Source organism: Eucalyptus grandis, chromosome 1 (genome assembly GCF_016545825.1).
Source record: "Eucalyptus grandis isolate ANBG69807.140 chromosome 1, ASM1654582v1, whole genome shotgun sequence".
NCBI classification, from domain to species: Eukaryota; Viridiplantae; Streptophyta; class Magnoliopsida; order Myrtales; family Myrtaceae; genus Eucalyptus; species Eucalyptus grandis.
Window position 1 is genome coordinate 17,098,667 of NC_052612.1, and position 20,957 is coordinate 17,119,623.

The 20,957-nt window shown below is 40.4% G+C and overlaps 2 protein-coding genes across 2 annotated transcripts; both read left to right on the top strand.

The window, feature by feature from the left end:
* The first annotated feature begins 1,993 nt into the window (after positions 1-1,993).
* On the top strand, positions 1,994-5,089 carry LOC104430160 (UPF0481 protein At3g47200). Its single transcript, XM_010042949.3, has 2 exons — positions 1,994-2,465; positions 3,597-5,089. Exon 2 carries the CDS (start codon positions 3,649-3,651, stop codon positions 4,987-4,989), a length of 1,341 nt encoding a protein of 446 aa, XP_010041251.1. The 5' UTR covers positions 1,994-2,465; positions 3,597-3,648; the 3' UTR covers positions 4,990-5,089.
* Positions 5,090-14,452: 9,363 nt separating this feature from the next.
* On the top strand, positions 14,453-17,668 carry LOC104453465 (UPF0481 protein At3g47200). The gene is made up of 2 exons (XM_010068024.3): positions 14,453-14,663; positions 16,360-17,668. The coding sequence occupies exon 2, from the start codon at positions 16,412-16,414 to the stop codon at positions 17,576-17,578; it is 1,167 nt and encodes a 388-aa protein (XP_010066326.1). The 5' UTR covers positions 14,453-14,663; positions 16,360-16,411; the 3' UTR covers positions 17,579-17,668.
* Positions 17,669-20,957: the final 3,289 nt, after the last annotated feature.

Below are 20,957 nucleotides of genomic sequence, written 5' to 3' on the forward strand. Positions count from 1 at the left end.
CCCATCAAGATGAACCAGTAGACAAATTATCAGAGTACAACAAGGTGACCTCCATGCAAAAGAGGACAATTATTGGAGAACCAGAGCTCAGTACAATTCTTAGCGCATTGGTTTGCAATAGGGGTGTGTAAAAGAACTGGGATCCGCTCGAACCACGCGAAACCGGACCGGAACCAATCGAAACTGGTGGTTCTTGAGGGAACCAGTCCGATTCCTGGTTTCAATTTATGGGAACCAGTGGGTACCGATCCAGTTCCCGATTCCATGGGCAGATCCATCCACCCGCCCACCCGGACCAGACCGATTATATTAAAATAATATATTAATTTTTAATACTAAAAAAATGAAATTACAAATTAATAAACCCAAATCAAATAATCAAAAAAATTAATTAAAGTGGGAAAAAAAGTCCAAAGTGCACCAAATGAAGAGGGGTTGATCTCCAGTCAAACCAAATGGAGAGGCATTGAAGCTAAAAAGTCCAAAGCGCACCTTGACAAAACGTCAAGCGATTGGTGAGCGAAAAACAAGCACATGAAGAAGCAGGGTTGCAGAAGGAGGAGAAGAAGAATAGGTCAGGTGACGAAGAACCAGCAATTTTGGTTGAAAACCAAAGTTGTTTCCCGTCAAGATCGGAGCTTTCGAGATAATGATATTATTATTATTGTGATGTCGGTTCCATGGATTCATCTAGGAACAAAACCGGACCAGTGGTCCGATTCTTGGGTGGATCCATATAACTAATGGGTGGATTCCGATTTTAATTTTTTGGAACCAATCTTTAACGAGCAGTTTTCGGTTCTAGGTCGAAACCGCCCACCCGGATCATGCATATCCCCTAATTTGCAAAGTATCTTTTTGACTAGCGCGTCTGCTTTGCAAAGTGAGTTCCAGCTGTTCTTGTCCGATTCTTCCTGGCTCGCCCAGAGGTTGTCCCGAATTGTCAAGTTAACGTGGTCCCGCGGGCTGTTCCATTTCTTCTCTGGCTGCTGTCGTAACTCTCTCTCTCTCTCTCTCTTTCCCCTCAGTTTCCTTCTTCTTCTTCCTCTACGCTGGTGAAGCTCTTGGTCATGGGAGAGGGGCTCGACCTGAACGAAATGTACATTCCACGGTACAAGACTAAACAAATCACCGATCCCTTCAGAATTCACCTATATTTTAAGCAAATGCAACAAACATCCTAATCCGAATTGACGTTTGAACGGCTTCATCCGCACCCATAACACCATAACCTCAATTTCATGGCAAAGCCAGCAACTTTAGCGTGCAGCTAAGCTAACAATCAATAAAGGCGAACTTTTCCAGCCATGTATCCGAAATTCAGTGAGAGGGGCAACCGAAAGGTCTTCTTGTCTCATTTTAGCCTTTTTTTTTTTTTTTTTTTTCACTTATAAATTTAGTTTAAATTATGTGCAATCACTTTACAACACTCACTTTAAACGGAAAAAAAAAATAGAAAAAAAAGAAGAGAATCTCAAAACACTTTAGAATTATCAAAATAGGACATGCACTATCCACATATTTGGGGTTAGGCTATAAATAGAATCGATTGGTTCTCGATCCGTGGTCCGGTTCGGTTCTTAGATGGAACTTGGAATTGGACCGGGAGGACTAATTCCCAGATTCCGGGATTGGGAACCGGACTGACCGGTCTTGAAATTGGAAATTGGACTGATCAATCGGTCTGGCAAAATCGGTAAATTTGTTGTTTTGGGCAAAAATAAAATGAAAAATAGGAAAAATTGGGAAGAATTAAGATTTATTTATTAAAAAAATTATATATATATGATTAACCGGTCCGATCGGTCCTGTTTCCACCTTGAAATCGAGAACTAGACCAACCGGCCATTGGTTCCAAAAGTGGGAACCGGGAACCGGACCGCCCTCTTTGAGAGCCTTCCAAAATCGGCTAGTTCGATTCGGTCCAAATATTCCTGGTTCGCCCCTAGCTATAAATGAGTTGTTAAGACATTTTAAAATCCAGCCAGAGTAGGCCATGGCCCACTTGAAAATTAAGGATCAGAGCGCGTTCCGGCCGTCTCTCTCTCCTCCTCTCAGTCTTGGCCGCGTGCATGACTCGTCGGAGGGTGTGAAACGGCTGTCACGTGCTGTGGAATAAGGGGTCTTGCCGTTCACGGAGAAGGAAGACCACCATCTTCACGGAGCATTCTTTCTCTGGAGAAAAACCATTTTCCTCCCTCGTCCTCACCCGATTCTCACTCGAGATCGCCTTTCGCCGCTGTTCATCGTCTCCTCGAGTTTTGCCGTCGCCGCTTCGTCTCCTGTCACTCTCTCAGTTCGGCCGCCACGAAGAGGGCCCCCCTCGGCCTGGCCCTCGACCTCAGAGACTCGAACCGAGCTCTTCGAATCCGAAGCCCGTGCTCACCCCCACAAGCGACGTGTCCCAAAATTTCCCAAGCGCTGATTGGACTGGTGATCGTAGTCAAGAATATCTGCTCTGCAAGGTAACACCACCTTCCATGTTTTGCCCTCTTTTCTGGTAAGACTCAAGGCCGAACGGTATTCGTGATGCTTTTGTGGAAGTCACTGAGAAATCCGAGTCATTAGTAGATGGTTCGTGACCTCGTTACTGTTCTAAATGCTGATCACTGTATTCAAGCCTTTCAATGCATATAAGCTGTTTGTTGAAATGTCTTCATGAAGTTGTGAAACGTGTTTAATAGAGGTGGTCCGGGGGTTAGTGGGACTGAGGCGGTTCCTGGTGATGTCCTAGTTGTGCTCACTTTGAAATTAGGTTGGGCTTTCGTCCTTAAAGAGGACGTCGTTGAAATTAGGTTGGGCCGAATTTGTTTTGAGCTGGACCTAAATCATTATTGATAAAGGGCTCCGGTGGTACCTTGAGCCTAATCTTCTTTGTGGCCCAAATCCGTGAGACCAGATTTTGGCCCATATTCGGACCAGGCTCAGGGGCCCGGCCCGAACACCTATTTTCGGAATAAAAGTTATTTTAAGAATAGAAAAATTTAAAAATTCCGAGAACTTAAATATTTTGACTTTGTGCCAATTCAATCCTAAAAATTTTGACATAGTACAAATTCAGTCTTTTTGGCTAATTTTGGCTGGTTATGGCTAATGTGGATGTCGATTGGATAACGTAGCATGACTAACCTTTTAATGTGTTTAATTGATGGATCCACTTGAGAAAATTTTAAACACTTTGTAATCTACTGTAAAATATGAGTGGAAAAATCATTATCTTGTTGTTAAGTTTCTAAACAACCGAAGAGGCCTTTTATTGTCCAATCTAAAAGCACTTAGCAATCTATTAATGCGCAACTTGATCAAGGTAAAATCGTTGTTTGAATTACTAATGATTGATCGGACAAAAATGTCAGCAGTAATATTTTACACATGTAAAATATATTTTGGAGCTTAACTGGCACAGCCAAGCGGTAAGACTCCTTTTTCGTTGACACAATACGATAATGACGTGAAAGAGTCTTTTTTTAAGGAACTTGTGTACCCACTGGGGCTAGGCACGATGTTCCGACCCTCCAATATGGTAATGTCTATTGAAGCAGATTACATCACAATGCTTTGCATCAGCATAACGTTCCACTCGGAAAAATGTTCAGGGGATGCGGCTCCTGAAAGCTTGACTCGCCGGAATCAACCCCCAAAACCAGAATGAACGGAGAGAGTAACCACTGTGCAATCACGGTGACCGGGCGCAGCTGGTCTTCTCGCGTGGAGGACCGGTTTCAGCAGAAGCCGGCTCTTCTGAGGCCCTCGGCCGGCACCTACTCTTGCTACATCTTTAGAGCGCCCAAGAGCCAGGTGGAGAGCAACCCCAACGCTTACAAGCCCCAGATTGTGTCCATTGGCCCGTACCATCACGGGAAACAGCAGTTGGAGTTGATTGAGCAGCACAAAACTCGAGTGTTCTCCACACTGCTCGATCGGACCGGAGGTCGCAGGGGCCTGGATGGTTACTTCACGGCTGTTGCCTCGCTGGAGACCAACATACGGAATAGCTACTCAGAGGCCCTCGATTATGAAACCTCGGATTTGATTGAGATGATGGTTCTCGATGCTTGTTTCATCGAGTTATTTCGCGTCCTCTCCGTCCGCGTCCCCACCGAGAAGATTACACAGTATGATGACGACCCCTTGTTCTTCACGCCATGGATTGTATCGTCCCTCATGATTGACCTCCTCCTGATTGAAAACCAGATCCCGTTCATCGTTCTTCAAGAGATCTATGCATTATCCAATTCTCCTTCTGATGCCAACCGCTCCCTCAATGAGATCGCCTTACAGTTCTTCAACCGCGCGCTTCAATGGCCTGAGGAACATCTCCAGAAGCACTACAGAGTCCCCAATATCACGCACTTGCTCGACTTGTTCCGACTGTGCTTGGTCGGCCATTTGGGCATCGAAAAATCCCCAGAGGTCAAGGTCGATGAAGAGTTGCTGCAACTGATTTCCTCTGCGAATCAGCTGCTTCAGGTGGGGATAAAGTTTGAACCAAGGAAGAGCGAGAACCTAATAGACGTCGTGTTTGATCACGGAGTGCTCCGGATCTGTCCTTTGACTCTCGACCTTTTCACCAGTTCCTTCTTCCTCAACTGCGTGGCTTATGAGCAGTGCTACCTTTACTGCTCCAAGCACATCAGCACTTACGTGGTCTTCATGAGATGTCTCATGGGCACCGCGGCGGATGCAGTGGCCCTGTCTCAGTGCGGCATAATCATGAACCTTCTCGGGGCCGACAAGGAGGTCGCCAGGTTCTTCAATGATCTTGCTAAGGATGTCCAGTTCGATATCGAGTTGAACTACTTGACCGAGGTATTCAGGCAAGTCAACCAGTACCATCGGAACAAGTGGCGGTTGCGATGGGCGGGAATCAAGCGCGAGTACTTTGGCAGCCCCTGGTCCTTCATTTCGGCGGCTGCTGCTTTCATTCTCCTAGTTCTTACAGTTATCCAGGCCTTCTTCACCATTTACCCTTATTATCATCCCAAGTAGTGACCAGGCTCTGCGACACAGCTTCAGCGATATGTATGATGTTGATGTACCATCCAGTTAGTTTGGAGAAATCAGACCAGTAAAATTTGTGGTTCATATCCGGGTTTTGCTTTTGGCTACTGTACTCTTAATTCATTTTGGATTGCTTAAACTTAATTACATCTTCATCGCTGCAAATAGATTAGCAAATTTGACGAAGAGCACTGTACCAACTTGAGAATTTAATGTTAGCGCAACTGATCGAAGTTGACAAATAGAGATTTCTTAGACGCATGATCATTGTCGGCTCAAAGGCAGATATAATCGCTAATGGACCATTGAAACAGCGAGGCGTTAGGGATCGAATTGGGAAAATGGACTTGAACGAGGTGTTAGGGATTTAACTATTCACCACGACTCAACCCTTAAGTCCTTGAGGCCCCATCAGTTGACACCTAGACTTAATTTTCCCCCTCATTCACTCTCATTTTATTTTTTTTCTCCTCTTCTAGACATGTTTTCCAATGTCAAACCAATCACGTAAAAAAAATCCCATCGTAAAGGTCATTGCTTCTTTCACTGTGTCCGACTTCAATGGACACCGTGGTGGAAGACGTGATAATATTCACTCTCATCATTGGATTTATTTTCCTTATCAACTTGATATTTCCAAGAGTTTTAGGTAGTATTTTTTATGTTGTTGGTTTTATTTATTTATTTTTGAAATTTTTGGCCAGTTTAGGATGCACATAATAATCATTATCTTTCTTTATATCTCTGTTTTTAAAATTTTTCTGTTCCCTAAAATAAGTTTAGAACAAAAATCCGTCTATAATACAATTTTATTTTTCTATTTCTCGAATAAATTTCTACTTCAGAATAAGATTTGGAACAAAAATCATAAGTTTGAATTTTTAATGTTTCTATTTCTGAAATAAAAGTGAAAAATAAAAACTTTTCTCATTATTCACTTTCATCATCGCCCACTGCTGCCGAATGCCAAACACCAGCCGACCACTGATTGTCATTGGCCACCGTAGACGCTAGTCATTGGCCCCCATTTCCACCGCATTACATCACCCTCCTTTAACTTGGCCAACGTAATTTTTCATCAACAAATGCTCCCAAAAACCTAAGTAAACCATTACTTAATCGGGTTTTTGTTCCAAAGAACAGCGCTTCCATCATCTAAGGTTTAATCTGCCTCTGGTATGTCGCATGCAATCAACTAATTCGCATAAATTCACTGGAAATATTGATTAGAGAAATTCGAGATGCAAAAACAGGTTTACAGAATTGTTGTATAAAGTGAGACGACATACTTCAGATGGATATTTGGGACAAACAAATCTGTAATTGATGGCACCCATCTTTGCTGTGGAGGAGAAGACCAAACGACTAGAAATAAAAGGTGGAGTGAGACTTAGAAATAGAAAGAAACCACACGCTTAATCCTTAGAGACCTACCCCCCAAAAAAGAAAAAAAAAAGAAAAAAAAAATGAGAAGAAGGAAAAATGGTGAAAAAAACACAGATTTGATCGAGTCCCCCAAGGGCCCTTCTGCGAACCAGCCGAACGTTAACTACGGGTTGGCACTGCCGATGCCTCGGAGCAGATTGGCTGAAGCTGGGGGCAGAAGCAACAGGACAGCCGGAGCGAGGGGAGGAACAGGGTGGGGGTTGGTTGGCGGCTGGGCCACGGTCCCGAGGGAGGGGGATGGGGTGCGGGGGGAGTCCGGCGTTCTGATAAACTGCACCACGTCAGACGCCAGCGCTCCAAGTTGTGTTCTTGAATCGAACATATGGGATGATGGCGTGGGGAACGAAGCGCGTTGCTTAAGGGGTTCGATTGCCATGCTATGTTACAAGGACGATATTCTTTTTTGGTAAGAGAAAGAGCGACTGATGTGGGGCTTCAAAGATCTAAACCCGGCCCACTAAATCGGGTCGCGGACTGGCTTGCAAAGGCCTGTCGTAATGGATCACTCTTTTTCAATTGGTTGTCCAACCCTCCGGAATCCTCATGGGCTTTACTTTGTTCGGATTTGAGTCTTATGTACTCAGACTTTCTGTGCTTTCTAATATAGTTCCACTCCGACAAAAAAAAAAAAAAAAAATGGACCTCCATGTGGGTCCCAGGTTTCAGCATTTACATAATTCTAAAAGATAGTTAACTCGTTTCAATTATCGACTAATCCGTGCACCACGAGGAATTTGCCCATCCGCTCTAGGCCTTACTTGCCTTAGTATGATATGATTTTATTTTCCAGAGCTTTTTGTAGCTACTAGGCACTAGCCACCTATGATGCCATCACTTTGAGGGCTAATTCCATAAAAAAGCACGAACTTTAGGTGTTGTTCCAAATCTGGCCCGAACTTTATTTTGTTTAAAAAAAAGCACAAACTTTCGGTGTTATCCCAAATTTGGCCCGAACTTTATTTTGTCTAAAAAAAAAGCACGAACTTTAAGTATTGTCCCAAATCTGGCTCGAAATTTATTTTGTCTAAAAAAAAGGCACAAATTTTCACTTGTGTCCCAAATCTGGCCATCCATTAACCCTCATTCCACAATCATCCGACATGGCATTTCCACGTCAGCAATAATATCCAACATAGCAAAACGATTCTGCATTCAAGTGTTTGGAGGAAATGTTAAATCTAAGTTTACCTTCCAATGAGATGAACTTTACAGATAATTCTCATGGGAAAAATAATTCAGCAGCTTCAGTTTCAAGGGATGAGGCACATAGCTAGGGTGATTAGATTAATTAACAATTGGCAAACTGTTTGCAATGTTAGAAGCTAGGTTGAAAGCAGAATATTATATTGCCTTAAAGCAAGATATTAAAAGCGTGTGCATCTTGTAGTTAAATAGAGATGTGAAGCCTATTTGTAATAAAATTACTTTATTTTATCTTAAATAAAATTTGGGCTAGATTTGGGACAACACCTAAAGTTCGTGCTTTTTTTTTAGACAAAATAAAGTTCGAGCCAGATTTGGGACAACACTTAAAGTTCGTGCTTTTTTATGGAATTGACCCATCACTTTAAAGAGGTTCGTGTACGTTACGATTTCTTTTTATCCAAAAGTAACTTATAGAATAATTCTTCCTAATCGAAACACATGTGCCGTGTCTTATTTGCCTTGTTTATTTTTACATAGGATTTTATTTTCTAATCTGTTTTGTAGCCACTAGACGCTAACAGCTTAAGTTTTCAATGGGGTTAGTGTTACTAATGTATTATCAAGATTTATTTTTTTGTCCAAAATTATTGTCTAGATTAACATTTCCGAGTTGAATATTGAATTGCCTATATGCATGCTGTATCTTATTGGCTATGTTTTTGTTTTTGTTTTTTTTTTTTTTTTTTTTTTTTTTTTTTTTTTAAAGTTGGATTTTACTTTCGAGCATGCTTTGTAGCCACTAAACAATAGCAGCTTAAGATACCATTTTTTTCAATGAGGTCCATGTACCTATTCTATTATCTACATATCTTTTATCCGAAAGTATTCTCTAGATTAATTCCCCCGAATTGAACCGATCCAATCTCAATAATCATTCGGAAACACAATTTTGCACATGATTTTTGGCTTTATGTTAAATGCAAGCGACTTAAGTGGGTGAAGAGGCAATCCATTACGTTATTACCAAATTTAGTGATATGCCCTTTTTCTAGTAGTCATCTATAATGGTGGTTGGACGGGTAGCGAAAGGAGAGGCAGCTGCCCTCTAAGCCATCTTCAAGCAACTCCTGCGTTTAGTACTATTAGCTTCAATTACCACCCATCATGTTTTGTCAAGAAAGTATAAGTTGAGTCTTACATGGTTCACAAGATTTTCACAATCACAAATTTGCAATGTAAGCAAATTATTTAATTTTAGGGGCTAATATTTGTTTGCCATATGAGAACTCGGACTTGATAATTCTTCGAATTTAGTGAAATTAGTAAAGTTTGGTTGTCCCATTTCCTTCTCTCTTTTTTCTTTCTCTCCACTCACTCATGTGAAAACTGCAGCTACACTATCAAGACTCCATTATCATCCACAATCATCACTTGAGCTTGAGAAAATCACCAAAAGAAGTCCTAAATTTATTGCAATCATATCGATTCAATCTTAAATTTTATTTTTTTGCCAATTCAGTCATAAACCTTTTACATTTGTATCAGTTCAGTCCATTTGACCAATTTTAATTGGTTAATGCTAACGTGACATTCTAAAAATAATATTTCAATAGTATTTTGTCTAGCCAACTTTAATATATTATCGTCACTCTTATGAGTTTGGAGTGGAGACCCGCAAAGGCCGTTAGTCTGTAAAAACGTTTATAGCTCCTACGTAAATAAGGAGCTGCGCAGCCATGACAAAATAGGAGTAGGCCCTGTACACGTTATAATTTTTGAAAATTATAAAAATTATCTAAAAAGTGATTTATTCTATAAAACCGACTTGTTTATGGAAAAAATTGGCATCTATTCTTCATTGGTATAAAATAGCTCATCATTGCATTTGTGAATGAAATATCGCGTTCCAATTAAGCTTGTCATAATTATGCATGTTGATGGTAAAATTACATGATACGCATGAATGAACACACGTATACTTACGTCCGCTAAATCAATTTTATTATCTTGTTGGTTTTACAAATTAACTGATGGGCTCACGTGTAAAATTTTAAACACTTTGAAATATACTCTATAATACGAGCATGGTAAAAATCATTATCCTGTTTTAAGTTATTAATTAAGAGAGGCCCGCTTGTCAAATCTAGAACTGCAGCTACGCTAATGTGCATTAGATTTGAAAATGGTAAAATCGCTATTGCGTTGGAGAGTTACTGATGATTGATCCGATAGAGAGAAGTTGTAAATCATATTTTACATATTGAAAATATAATGGAGATTTTACTCGCGCAGCGGAACAGTAGACTCAGTAAAAGTGATAGTCAACCTATTCAACTGGAATCAAGGCTACCCTTGGGACCCGATTGTTACTATTAATGATTGCATCCTCTTCCTCCTTTTTTTTTTTCCTTCTTTCAAACATCAAACCGATCACATATCGAGAATTATAATTTAACGATCAAATTCTCTTGAGCCCTAACTTTGCCTCATTGCACTAGACACCGTAATGCAAGCCGTAATAATATTTAAGGCTGTGATTTAATTATTTCCATTATCATCTTCATAATATTTTGAAATATTTTACATGATTTTTTTATGACTAATTGATTTTATTTATTTTCATAGAATTCTTTACTAGTTTACAATCTTGAGCATATAAATATATTTATTTTCACTTATCGTAGTTTTCCTCTTTGAAAAATTATATGAATCGAAAGAATTCTTTCTATGTTTTGCATGCCAATGGATGTGCAACTTCCATTGTGCGAATCTAGTCTAATTTCATTTCCACTGTGCCCCATCGCCCCCTTCAACTTGGTTGAATTTTTTTTTTTTTTATGTCAATGGATACTCACAAAAACATAATTTTTTTTTTATCAAAAAGAAATTTCCATTCATTACCAAATGATACATAAAAAATGAATCTCAAAAGTCACAGTAACAAAATAAGCCCATAAAACTCCAAAACAAACAAAAATCAGAAATCAAGGCATTTTATCAAAGCGTGGTTGGTAGAGATAATCATAGACTCATCCTTTAAGAACGGATCTATAACTGCATCTAAGCAAAATGATCGGTAGCCAATCATCGAATCACATAGCACTAATTTATGATAAGCACATGCCAGGATCTCCTTATGTAATTACGGATTTATCTTTCGACGGCACACATCTCCAACACCATCACCGTACAAAGACAATGTAAATCTATTGAAGAAACTCAGATTAGGCACCTGTGAGAGCAAGTCTTGTAGTTAATGCAAAGTGCTAAAACTTTGAATGAAAACACATTGAATGAGTACAAATTTGACATTAAAACTGCTGTAAAGTTCAGAGAGGTAGAGAGAGAAAGGGAGAAAAGAGGTGGGAGAGGAACCCGGCAATAGTTACTAAAACATAAGTAAAACGTTAGAAATTTTGGGTTTTGTTCCACAGAAGGGCCACTTCCATTACCTAAGATTGAATATGCCTCTGTTGGGGCGCGTGCATCCTCCAGTTCACAAATATTCTCTCTTAAGATTGATGAGAGAAGATCAGATTGAGAATAAAAGGTAGAGAGAGCGAGAGACATGGAATACAAAAAAATAAAAATAAAAGTAAAACACGCTTAATCCTTAGCCTAAAATACGAAAAAGAAAAGAAAAAACAGACAAACAAGAGTAAATATTGTAAAAAACTCAAATAAATCTGATAAAATCCGGCAAGGATCCTTCTGCGGGCCACGTGGTTGAGTATGATAGATCCCTCGGAGCGGGGCGACACTCTCCTGGAGACCTTTGTGGAGCGGCTTGGTCGGACACGGCTGTCCCTGTGGGGAGATGAGCCGCTGGGCCACCCAAGGCTCCGCTGCCTGGGCATACATAGCTGGGCCGCTCTCGGCCGTTGAGATCGTCCATGGCCATAATAGGGGGTTTCGGTTTCTTTTTTTCTGGTAGGACTAACGAAGGATGTTGCTTTCGTTCGTCGGCGGATTTGGTGGCCATGTTACGTCACAAGTACAGTTTTCTTCCTTTGGAAGAGAAAGAGCAACCGATAATTTCATAAATATGGATCTACAAGCGCGTTCCAGTTTCCACCAGCATTTATATAGTTCAGATAAGTAGTTGACCATTTTTTAGTATCTATTTATCTGAGGTTTTGTGGAACTTGCTCAGGCCCGTGGTGTCATTGTCTTATTCTCTTAGTCCTTAACGCAAGGTTTTATGTTCCAACGTCTCTTTGTAGCCACTAGGCCCTATGTTATTACCAAATTAGATTACATGCGACAGGGGTCGCAAAAAGAGAGGCAGCGGGCCTTTCAGCCATCCTCAAGCAACTCCTGTGCTTGATAATCATTTCACTTCTCTTCCGTTAGCAAATAATGAAAATTATCAAAAAAGAAAAAAGAAAATACTTAAACCTATTAACTTCGAGTCAATTCAATTCTTAAACTTTCACTTAAGCCAAATTAACTTTAAACCTCTTAACAATTTACCAATTGTGAATTGAGTAATTCCGGTCAATTTTTGCCAGAAATTGTTGACGTTAACATTGATGTAAACAATTTTTCTATTTTTTTAAATTTCATTATTTTTTTTATTCATTGTGGTAAGTAGTTAGAAGAGAAAGAAGAAGAAAATAAAAAATGACTTATTCCAAAAATAATTCCATGAACAAGAAACAACTTTTTTTTTACTTCTTATTTTTACTTCAAATTTATTCCTTAACTACTTTTCTATTCTAGAAAATAGAAAAATTAATTGATATTACCAAATGGATTTCTATTTTTTTTTTAAAAGAAAAAGGACAAAAATTTGGAAGAATAGAAACATTACCAAATGAAGCCATTACTAAGCAAACCGTGTTTGTTCCTGAAATGAGGTATGTTGTTAACGGTGCGCATGATAACCATTTTATTTATAATCAAAAATCTGTTTGATAACGTAATTTTATTTTTTCTATTTAAAGAAAAAAATTTAATTCATAAATAGGTTTGAAATAGAAATGAGAAGTAACAATTTTTTTGAATAAAAATGAAAAATAAAAACTCTTCTCCTCGCTTGCCCTTGCTATTAGTCAATTGCTTCTCTGTCACCTCCTCTTGTTGCCCGCCAAACATCTAGAAGGGAGAAATACCGTATCATTATCAAACAAATAGAAATTTTATATTTTTATCAAAAGTGCATTTTTACTTAATAACTCATATATGGAATATAAATAGAAAAATATATTTTTGGCCAGAATTTGTGTCAAGAAAATAGAATGATTATCATTTGTACCCTAAATTGCTAAGTCTATGCGAATCCAAGGAAACTTCGAGAGTGGACGGCAATGGGAATCTTCCGTGTGTAAAGAAAATTTTCCTTTAATTTTTTTTTTCTGAAAGAGAAACTATAATTACCTCTGTCATTATAGTCCTTTTTGGCCATGAAATTTATATTTGTATCTAAAAGCAAGGGAAAAGAAAGAAATGAACTTAATAGATGACGTTAAGCTAGCATATAGACCTGTGCTGTTCACAAGAAAAGACTCGTAAAATAGATTACTGGAAATAATTATTTCAGAAGTGTACTTAAGGAGATTTTCATAAGGGATCATAGGCCCCTCCGACTTAAAGGGAAAAAATTAAATTGGATTAAAGTGTACTTGATCATCACGACGGGTGCTCTTCTTGTTGCTCTTGACAGAATTACGTGCGAGCACAGAGACAAGAATTGATCTAACCAATACTGCAAAAGAACGCCCAAACCCTAGATCACCTTTCATTTTTACTCCTTCAAGTAATTCACCAACTGAGTCACCCCGTTAATATGAAAGAACAAAAATAAGCCCAACTATATTTGGGTTGCCCCCTTAAGATGACCCAGTAGACAAATTATCAGAGCACCACAAGTTGACCTCAATGCGAAGAGTACAATTACGGGAGCACAAAGATAAGTATAATTATTAGCGTGTCTGCTCTGCAAAGAACTTTTTTTACTGGCGCGTCTGCCTTGCGAAGTGAGTTCATCTTTTTGACTGGCGCATCTGCTTTGCGTGCGCATCTGCTTTGCAAAGTGAGTTCATGTTTTTAACTATCTGCTTTGCGTGCGCATCTGCTTTGCAAAGTGAGTTCCAACCGTTCTTGTCCGATTCTTCCAGGCTCGGCCAGAGCAAATACGAGGTTGTCCCCAATTGTCTTGCCAACGTGGTCCCGCGCGCTGTTCCATTTCTTCTCTGGCTGCTGTCGTTACCCTCACTCTCCTCCCCCCCTCCACCCCCCCTCCTCACTTTCGTTCTTCTACTTCCTCTTCGCTGGTGAAGCTCTTGGTCATGGGAGAGGGGCTCAACGTGGACGAAATGTACATTCCACGGTACAGGACTAAATAAATCACCGATCGCCTTCGAAATTCACTTATATTTTAAGCAAATGCAAATGCAACAAACATCCTTTCCCAAATTGACGTTTGAACGATTTCATCCGCACCCATAAGACCAAAAGCAGCAACTTTAGGGTGCTGCTAGGCTAACAATCAATAACGGCGAACCGACCAACAAAAAAAATAAAAATAAATAACGGCGAACTTTTCCAGCCATGTATCCCAAATTCAGGGGGAGGGGCAACCGAAATGTCAAGTTTGGTCTTTTTGTCTCATTTCAGCCGTTTCTTTTCCGCTTATAAATTTAGTTTAGGTTATGTGCAATCATTTTACAACACTCACTTCAAAACGAAAAAAAAAGAAAAAGAAAAAAAAAGGAGAGAGACTCGGACAGTTAGTAGTGTCAAAATAGGACATACACCCATTTTTTTTTTACTCTTAAATTTGGGGTTGGGCTATAAATGAGTTGTTAGACATTTTAAAATCCGTGTGTTTCTCTGTCGCCGCTTCGTCTCCCGTCACTCTCTCAGTTCGGCAGCCACGAAGAGTGCCCCCCTTGGCCCGGCCCTCCACCTCGGAGACTCGAACCGAGCTCTTCAAATCCGAAGTCCATGCTCACCACCCACAAGCGACGTTTCCCTAATTTCCCAAGCGCTGACTGGACTAGTGATCGTAGCCAAGAATATCTCCTCTGCACGGTAACACCACCTTCCGTGGTTTGCCCTGTTTTTTGGTAAGACTCAAGGCCGAACTGTATTTGTGATGCTTTTGTGAAAGTCACTGAGAAATCCGAGTCATTAGTTGATGATTGGTGACCTCGTTGCTGTTCTAAATGCTGATCACCACATCCAAACCTTTCAATGCATATAAGGTGCGTTTGAATCAATATTTTGAAAGCCTATAAGAAAAATGTAAAACAACTCACTTTAAAGAGTTTTAGGTAAATACAAAGGGCGTTTGATAAACTATGCTTTCAAAAATAATTTGAGAGAAATGCCATTTGATAAAAAAAAAAAAAAACATATTTGAGAAGCCCTTTAATGATTAATATTTTTTTAAATATTTATTTATTTATAATTTAAAAAATCAGATATATTTAAAATTTGAAAATAGAGAGGGAAGACCAAACACTTTGCTAGTCCGGTGAAGGGCTATGACCACGGCGATCAATCATCAAGGTTGCTTGAGATTGGGCAACCTCCGATGAGGGTCACACGACCCTAGCAAGGGCCATCAGAGATCGCTCAACCTTGGGCTACCGTTGCCTAGGTCTTGTGGCCTCAAGCAGCCCTCGCGACCCTTGTGAGACCCAAACGGGGGCTGCCTAAGGCCATGAGACCTAGGCAACGGTTGCTTAGGCTGCATGTAGCCTGGGTCATGCAAGGTCGTGCGACCTCCAACAACCCTCATTAGGGTCGCTCGACCTTGACCAATTGCCGCCACGCATCAGGTTTGGCTCGTTGGTGGCCATAGCCCTTTGCTTGACCGACAAAGGATTTTGTCATTTTTTAATTTAAAAAAAAACTAATGAGGGACAAAATCAAAAATTTGAAGAATTGGTACAAATAATTTTGAAAGAAAAAAAAAAAGAAGTCTCGGCATTTGGCCAAATGTTGAAAACATATTTGTAATGTTCTGAGGTGTTTGGTGGGAGCCATGAACGAGTTGGGCTTTCGTTCTTGAAGAGGACGTCGTTGAAATTAGGTTGGACCGAATTTGCTTTCAGTTGGACTTAAATCGCTATTGATAATGGGCTCCGGCTGCCTTGAACCGAATCTCGTTTGTGGCCCAAACCCATGAGACCAGATTTTGGCCCATATTCGGACCAGGCTCATGGGCCCGGCCCGAATCCCTATTTTTGGAATAAAAATTATTTAAAGATAGAAAATTTTAAAAGTCCTCAAAATTTAAATGTCAATTTAGTTTTAAACATTTTGACTTTGTGTCAATTCAATTCTAAACTTTTTGACCTAGCACAAATTCAATCATTCCAGCTAATTTTGGTTGTATATTGCTGAGGTATGGATATCGGTCGAACAACATGACACGGCTAACCTTTTAACGTGTTTAATTAATAGGTCCACTTGAAAAATTTTAAACACTTTGTAATCTACTGTGGAATATGAGTGGAAAAATCATTATCTTGTTGTTAAGTTACTAAACAACTGAGGAGGCCTTTTATTGTCCAATCTAAAAGCACTTAACAATCTATTATCGTGTAACTTGATCAAGATAAAATCGTTGTTTGAATTACTAATCGGACAAAAATGTGAGTAGTAATATTTTACACATGTAAAACATATTTTGGAGCTTACCTGGCGCAGCCGAGCGGTAAGACTCCTTTTCGTTGACTCTATGATAATGACATAAAAAAGTCTTTCTTTAAGGAACTTGCATCAGCATAACATTCCAGTCGGCAAAATGTTCAGGGGATTCGGCTCCTGAAAGCTTGACTCGCCGGAATCAACCCCCAAAACCAGAATGAGCGGAGAGAGCGACCACTACACATTCACGGTGGCCGCAGAGGGTGAGCACAGCTGGTCTTCTCGCATGGAGGACCGGTTTAAGCAGGAGCCAACTCTTCTGAGGCCCTCGGCCGGCACCAAATATTGCACCATCTTCAGAGCACCCAAGAGCCAGGAGGAGAGCAACCCCAACGCTTACAAGCCCCATATTGTGTCCATTGGCCCGTACCACCACGGGAAACCGCAGTTGCAGATGATCGAGCAGCGCAAAACTCGAGTGTTCTCCATACTGCTCGATCGGACCAGTGATGATGATGATGATGGCCCGGGCCTGGATGATTACTTCACGGCTGTTGCCTCGCTGGAGACTGACATACGGGATAGCTACTCAGAGGACCTCAATTGTGAAACCGCGGATTTGATTGAGATGATGGTTCTCGATGCTTGTTTCATCATCGAGTTATTCCGCGTGGGGGGCATCGACACCGTGATGATTCCAGGGTATGAAGACGACCCCTTGTTCTTGACGAATTGGATTGTAGCGGCCCTCATGATTGACCTCCTCCTGATTGAAAACCAGATCCCATTCTTCGTTCTTCAAGAGATCCATAAATTATCCAGGTCTCCTTATGATGGCGATCGCTCCATCAATGAGCTTGCCTTAATGTTCTTCAACCGCGTGCTCCAACGGCCAGAGGAACATCTCCGGTGGTACTCCGTAGTTGCCATCACGCACTTGCTCGACATGTTCCGACTGTGCTTGGTCGGCTTTGCTCCCAATAGACCCTCACCAAAGGTCAAGGTCGATGAAGAGTTGCTGCAACTGATGCCCTCCGTGAATCATCTGCTTCTCGTGGGGATAAAGTTTGAACCAAGGAAGAGCGAGAACCTAATAGGCGTCGTGTTTGATCACGGAGTGCTCCGCATCCCTCCTTTGACTATCGACCTTCTCACCACTTCCTTCTTCCTCAACTGCGTGGCTTATGAGCAGAGCTACCATTACTGCGATAAGCACATCAGCAGTTACGTGGTCCTCATGAGTGGTCTCATGGGCAACGCAGCGGATGCAGCGTTCCTGTCTCAGTGCGGCATGCTCATGAACCTTCTAGGGCCCGAAAAGGACGTCGCGCGGTTCTTCTGTGATCTCGCCAAGGATGTCCAGTTCAATTTCAAGGAGTGCTAACTAGCCGAGGTATTTGGGAAAGTCACCCAATACCGTCGGAACAAGTGGCGCACGTGATATTGCTAGTACGAGTACCTAGAGGGGGGTGAATAGGTTTATAAAAATTTTCTTGAAGATTGCACAATACTTAGACAGATGAAGGATTTGCAATAATTAAAAAATCAATCATAAGACTGAGTAAAGGAAAGAGAGAATTGAACACGCGGTTTATAGTGGTTCGGCTTGATTCAAGCCTACGTCCACTCTTCTGCACTGACAGCCGATTGGCTGGATTACACTATGAACAAAGAGGTGTTACAGTATTGATCTTCCTTGATTTCTAGGTGTAGATGATCTACTACACTCGCTCAAGGTGTCACCAAGTATAAACACTCTCTGTGTATACAATTTCGCTCGAACTGTATCGACTAACAATCAAGGTTCTTCAAACTCTGGAATTTTTCTATCAATCACACACTTAAAACAACTAGAACGTCTTCCTTTTATACTCCTTTATGCCATCATAGCCGTTGGCACTTACCAAAGGAATTCCTTCAATCTACCCGTTGGACGGAATCAATTAAGAAGATCATCCAAGCTATTTAAGGAATCGATGATAGCCCATTAATCTCGTTCGCCCATACAATCAGGATCTTGGTTTCCAAGAATAGAACATTCCAAGAATGTTTCGTCGATCATCGGATCTTCAATTGATCTTAGATAAGAATCAAAGAATCCAAAATGATTATCCAACCAAGGGATCTTTTCCAGAGGATAGGTTCGAATCCTCAACCATATACTTCGGCTTTGGTTTCCTTCGTCACTGGATTAGAAAGACTGTCAGTGAGAATAGTCTTGAGTCTTGAGTCTTGAGTCTTGAGATTACAAAGTCTTGAGACTTTAAACTGTCGATATCCAGACTAGACTGATAGAAATGTTTTGTCAGCTTCAAAATATTCTGGAAAGATTTCTCCAACAGCATGTGGTCGGCGGGAATCAAGCGTGAGTACTTCGGCAGCCCCTGGTCTTTCATTTCGGCTGCCGCTGCTACCATTCTCATAGTTCTTACAGTTATCCAGGCCTTCTTCACCGTTTATACTTATTTTGATCCCAAGAAGTGACCCAGCTCTGCGACACAGCTTCAGAGAGATATACGATGTTGATGTACCATCCATGTAGTTTGGAGAAATCAGCCCAGTAAATCTGTGCTTCATATCCGGGTTTTGCTTTGGCTGCTGTACTCCTAATTCATTTTAGATTGCTTAAACATAATTACATCTTCATCACTGCAAATAGATTAGCAAATTTGATGAAGAGCACCACACTAACTAGAGAATTTAATATTAGTGCAACTGATCCAAGTTGACAGACAGATTTCTCAGACGCATGATCATTGTCGGTTCAAAAGAAGAAATAATCGCTAATGGACCATAGAAACAGCGAAGTATTAGGGATGGAATTGGGAAAATGGACTCAAACTAGCTGAAAGGTGGGTTTTTTGCAAAGCTGAGAACCATCTTTAAATGAGAATGAATTTCCTTAATTATGTTTACCGTTTTGGAATTTCATTTGAGTAAAAATTTGTCCCTGGTCCATGTGGATCTCTAAGTTCAAGATATAATTCGTATATATATATATATATATATATATATTAAATGATTGATTTTATCCATTCAGTAATTCACGTCCTTGCACGGACAAGCCATTATGTTCGGTTGGGGCTGAATTTTTTGTTAGGGCCGAGTATACCCCTTAGACTCCGAAAAGTGAGGGCCGACCCATTCAATAGGAATCAAATAGAAAAAACCCTTGATTTTATTTATTCTTTTGCGTAATTTGTCTTATTTATTTTTTCGAAACTTTTTACTAGTTTAGGGTCTCATGCGTATAAATACATCAGTAGTTTTCCTCTAAAATAAATAAAACTTACTGTTCCATATTTGTGGTAATATTGTAGCAAATGTAATTGAAGGAGACTTTCTCAAAATAGGTCTTTGATTGGCTATGAAGCACGAACACGTGCAACGTGCCTCCGTGTTGTGTTTGATACGTGTTGGAGCGTGCCGGACACGTCCAGACACACGGTTAACACATGGTCAACTTTTTTCGATACGTTTCGACATGCGTGTCGAATGGAAGCGAGGGCGAGGGAGCATAGATGAGGCCGCAGCGACGATGAGCCCGCGACGGTGAGAAACTGCTAGAGAAAGAGTAGAGACTGAGGCGAGGGCGGCCACTGTGATGCTGATCGGCGATGAAGCTGCAACTGTAAGTGAGGAATGGCCGAAGGTGAGGCGGAGGAGGAGGAGGAGAATGATCGAGAGGAAGAGGAGAGGAAGAGAGCCGTGCAGCGAGGAGGTGGAGAAGGATCGAGAGGAAGAGGAGAGGGAGGGGTCGTGCGGCAAGCGGCGAGGAGAAGGAGGATGGAGGCGCTACGCATTAGCTAGGATTTTGGAAGCTCAAAAAGATTAAAAAAGAGGGACTCTAATGGGGTGAAGTGACAGCCTGTCACGTGGGGGAGGGGAAAAAGTGAAAAAAATGTGGGGTGAGGGAAAGATTCTGACGTGGGGATGGGAGAGAAAAAAAAATTGAAATAAATTTGAGGGTGGGGGAAGTCTGACGTGGGGGAGGGAGGGAAAAAAATTGAAACAAATTTGGGGGTGGGGGAAATAAAAGAGAGAAAGAAGGGAGTGGGGGTTGGCGGTGGATCTCTTGAGGAGATTTTTTTAATTGAAAAAGTAAATAAATGAGATTAAATAATAATTTTAAAAATGAAAGTACTGAATTTTAAATGATAAATTTTAATTATTGTAAAAGATCATGAATTTATTTAAATAAGTTGATTCTAATTTTTTGTTAGTCATTGATTTTATCAATAACTTTTGTTAAAGTTAAAAAATATATTTTCAAACATGAATATGTATTAATTATGAATATGTCTTTCAAGTTTCCAATGAATTGATTTATTAATATTATTAGTGTAAATTCCTTGTAGGCTCTTTTTTAATTGATTATTTATTTATGAATTTGAATTAAATTAATTAAAAATAAAAATATTAATTTAATATAACGTATTCCAACATGTCGAAATTTTCTATTTTTTAGAAATGACGTGTCGACGTGTCGTGTCGTGCCGCGTGTTCGTGTCGCCTATCAGTGCTACTTAGCTGATTGGTAGGCAATGAACATACATGTCAATTGCATTAAAAACTACTGTTCATTCTTTGTAGCAATACTATAGCAAATGGAAGACAGGTCGCTATTCAAGTCACTGTTCATACTGCCTGTCATAAATAATCGTCGGCCATGAGTGTTGTATCACGGGCTTGCTGTCTTTTGCGGGACCGTTTGGCTTTTCCCTTCCCCTGATGCCTGTGTGAGGCACAAAGATGCAACGTTT